Source organism: Panicum virgatum, chromosome 6N (assembly GCF_016808335.1).
Source record: "Panicum virgatum strain AP13 chromosome 6N, P.virgatum_v5, whole genome shotgun sequence".
In the NCBI taxonomy this organism is placed as follows: domain Eukaryota; kingdom Viridiplantae; phylum Streptophyta; class Magnoliopsida; order Poales; family Poaceae; genus Panicum; species Panicum virgatum.
In genome coordinates this window covers 16,391,340-16,395,310 of record NC_053150.1, presented here as the reverse complement: position 1 = coordinate 16,395,310, position 3,971 = coordinate 16,391,340, and the positions used below count along the sequence as shown (strand labels likewise).

The window sequence follows — 3,971 nt, the reverse complement described above, 5'->3', positions numbered from 1 at the left end:
TGTTTGATCCTAACTAGTTGTACTTTCACGATTTCTTTTTGAAAATCCGCTTTTTTTGACTTAACATTCAGTACAAAAATACGGGATGTTACACTCCCGCACAAGTTCCACAGGGAAAGGTTGGTATCTATTTCGCTTTAGAAAATCATACGAGCTTGGCCCGAGCTTCTCAAAAACCTGACAAAACCATTCATATCCACTGAATAAATTAAACAGATGTTTAATTTGTAACCATATCAGGGGAACTTTCTTGAGCAAAGATAAAAAAGATTAGCTTCTTATTTCCTCATCCCATCCTTCTCTTGACCTCAAGCTGCATCGCCCATGAATGAATCAGAAAAAATCAAGCAAGAGGAAAGGGGATCTGAACCGCTGGTGTGAAGAGACCGTGGCCACGAAATCCAGGCTCGACGGGAGAGCTCCGTCCCCCAGCTTGAGGTCTGGGAGGAGCAGGGCCGGTGCCGAGGTCGGGGATGAGCAGCGCTGGTGCTGAGGTCGGGGACGAGTAGCGCCGGCCCAAGGTTAGGGAGGAGGATGCGGTGGCGTCGGGGCAGATCCACCTGAGGTCGGAGAAGGTGGTGCCGCCATGGATCCGGCGTGCAGTGAGGAGGATGGGGGCGGCGAGCAAGAGAGGAGTTGGGGTGCGGCGGAGGTCCTGTTGGGAGGGGGACGGGGCGGCACGCGGCGAGGAGGATGGGGGCGGCGCTCAGCGAGCATGATGGGGGCGGCACAGGAGAGAGGGCTCGGGGCACCACGCACAAGAAGAAATGGGGGTGGCGACGCTCCTGTGTTGGGCGGGTGCTGGGTCTCAGGCTGTGTGAGTTAGGGTTTGTACATGTGCATATGTCCGGCCTGATGGGCCTGGTGGGCTTAGGGGCCAGCAATTTTACCGATGGACTATTCGACGTAGTATAAAGATTCGCCGACTGACCATTCGAGGATAAATATATACACATTTACCGACGGATGGTTCCTCTGTAAAACAAGAATCACCGACGGACCATTCATTGGTATGCTTTACCCACGGACTATCCATCGGTAATATTGCACTTTTACCGACAGACTCCCGTCGTTAATTCGGTGTTGTGGTGTAGTGCTCCCTTTCATCTGATCCTCCCTTACCTCCTCATTCGGCGGGAACCACGCCTCCGCCATAATCATGGCCATCTTATGTCGAACCCTGGATCCCCAAATCCCGAACCTCTAATCCCGAACACAAATCCTAATAATGTCGGAGCACCGTCCATCGTTGGGGTTGCCGCGCTATTACCTTCTTCTCCTTCCCCTCTGTTTTTTCTGCTGTCCTCAATAAGAATGGGAGGGGCTCTCCCTTTAGCTTAAATCGAGGGGTCTCTCGATGTTGCTTTAGGGTAAAATTTTACAGACATGGCGAGAAGAGTGAAAAAGGGATTTTCATAGGATGGGAGAGGAGTTACATCTCCATAAGACTTACCTGACACAGTTATCTAGTTCTCATCTTGGACATTGTGCCATAAAATTGTGCACGGAGATTGGTATAACGAAAGTGATTATTAAGATCCCAATTCCCAATCAGCATACTTTCCCAAATACTACATATTATACCTTCGTTCCCTTTGCTATACTACGATGAGAAGTTTCCATCGATCTGATTTGTAGTAAAAGAGTTTCAGTTGTAGCCATAATCGCCATGAAATCCTATGGACTCCAAGTCGGATACGTCCATGGCGGTCGTCGATGCAACGGCCAAGATACTTGGTTCATATATACATGAGTTCTGCTCACCCACGATCGAACTCATCACCAATCAATCAATAACGTCTACATACCTTCCCACGCTCAGCCTCCCAACCATCGACGCACCCGCCATCGCTCCATCGATCGGACGGCCACCGACGATCGACTGCCGCCGGCCGGCCGCGCCATTACCGATTTGAGTGCCAGCATGGCTGGGAACCAGACGATCAAGAGAATTTTCGAGGTCCCTGCATTCAATGCCGCCGACGGCACCCTTCGCATATGGCCCTGCTTCCACCGGTCGCCGGTCTTCACCGCCGGCGGCTACGAGTGGTCGATCAGCTACTACCCCAAAAGCATCTACGACCGCGACAGCATCGACCTCTGCCTGCAGCTAGAGTCTGAGGGCCCCGGGGGTGACGATATCGTCCAGCCTCGCCCTCCTCGACCCCATGCCTAGCCTACCGCTGTCCACGCTGGTGGAGAATCACCGCCGATGGAGCTCGATCAGGCCATCGCGAGTAGGAGCACGGTCACCCACTGGGTGCCAAAGAGCAAGCTGAGTGCCCCAGTGGGTGACCGAGACAGCCTTATTTTCGTGTGGGCCATCACCATTCTAACACAGACGCAAATGCCGGTGCCGGTGCCCGGTGCCGGAGCCGGAGCTGATGCCGCTGCCGCTGCCGGAGCCAGAGCCGGAGCCGAAGATGGCGGCGATGCCCGATGGTCCCAGCGGAAGACGTGGCAGTGCCGTCCCCAGTCCCTAGCGACAATGGACAATGACAGATGTGGCGCCGGTAGGCAAGGTCCCGGTGACAGACGTGACATACTCGGTCGCAGGGTTTTCTCTACAGGCCGAGATTTTCCGAAATTTTCGAAATCTCCCGTCTACCAGTGGGGCCCGGTAATATTTTGCTGGTACCGTCCAAAATGTTCGGCATTTTGAAACTGTGCGCGATAAAAATTGGACCCAAATGTTGTGCGAGCCCGCCAAGCAATTGGAACCCAATAAAAACCCGTTCCTAACCCATTATGGTGCTGCTTGTTGTATTTTGGATTGTGCATTGATATTATGTAATATTTGGCACTATGGTGAACTTTGTAATATTTAGGACTGGACTATTTATATAAATATCATTGAATCGGTAGTTTATAGTATGTGTACATTTGCTTTTTTATCAAAAATGATATAGAACTGATGTACATGATTTTCTGAACAAAAAGAATATTTTTTTGTAAATTTTGTCGGAAAGTTTTTTCGTATCGCCGATAAATTTCCGATATATCCGATATTCCTGTTTATCGGTGACCACCGAGATTTTAAAAATACCGGTAGAGAAAACCTTGCTCGGTCAGGGGAGAGCTTTTCCACGCCCACAAGGTTGTACTCTCCACGCGGTCGCTGGTTTTCGAGGCGGAGCTGTTCGGGGGGCCGACGTCGACGGCGGAGGCGAGCCAAGCCCCGGCGGCGGCCATCGAGGTCGACGACATGAGGCCTGATGTGTTCAAGACCCTTCTGCACTATATCTACACGGACACCCTGCCGGCCACGGAGGGAGAAGCCGATGATGACGAGGAGGCGAGGAGCCAGATGACGCGCCACCTGCTTGTCGCTGCGGACCGGTACGGCCTGGAGGGGCTAAAGCTCCTGTACGAGGGGGAGCTCGCCAAGACCCTCGGCGAGGGTAACATGGCGGAGATGCTGGCCTTCACGGATGATCAGTACTGCAGCACGCTTAAGGACGCCTGCGTCGGGTTCATGGTGGCCTCGCCGGAGAGGATGGAGAGGGTGGTGGCGAGCTACGGATACCAGCAACTCTGCTTGTGACACCCCCTGATTTTGGTAGATGTGCTCGAGAAGTCGCTCATGTTTCGCAAAGTGTAGTACATAGGAATTATTGATAGGATCATAGGATTAGGGATTATAGGAGTCTCTTAATTTCTTTGAGAATTGAAATAAGCTCTACAGTTGTGATTTGAGTCGATTCCTTGGTACCCATGCATGTCAGTTTATTTGCTACCCAAAATACCGCTTGTGCCCTTGCAAGTTAGTTGTAGCTGAAAGCAGTCCCCCAGGTTTAGAGATGGCAATTTTACCCGCGGGTGTGGGTACCTGACCCGATAGGTAAGGGTATGGGTATAAAATTTTATCCGCGGGTAGAGTACGGGTAAAAATCCTTACCCGCGGTTAACCTATCGGGTACACGAAATATGTAGAAGGCCCAATAAATTATATTGAAACGGTCCAGCTCATA

At 51.5% G+C, this 3,971-nt stretch overlaps 1 protein-coding gene across 1 annotated transcript; it reads left to right on the top strand.

Annotated features, from left to right (window-relative positions):
• The first annotated feature begins 1,924 nt into the window (after window positions 1-1,924).
• Window positions 1,925-3,544, top strand: LOC120677971 (BTB/POZ and MATH domain-containing protein 1-like). Its single transcript, XM_039959148.1, has 2 exons — window positions 1,925-2,143; window positions 3,053-3,544. Exons 1-2 carry the CDS (start codon window positions 1,925-1,927, stop codon window positions 3,542-3,544), a joined length of 711 nt encoding a protein of 236 aa, XP_039815082.1.
• Window positions 3,545-3,971: the final 427 nt, after the last annotated feature.

Bases quoted from the DNA above. Each gene is read 5' to 3' on its own strand.
- LOC120677971 (XM_039959148.1), top strand. From the start codon at position 1,925: ATGGCTGGGAACCAGACGATCAAGAGAATTTTCGAGGTCCCTGCATTC. The intron at 2,144-3,052 runs GTCCAGCCTCGC...AAATACCGGTAG, and splicing joins GCCCCGGGGGTGACGATATC to AGAAAACCTTGCTCGGTCAG.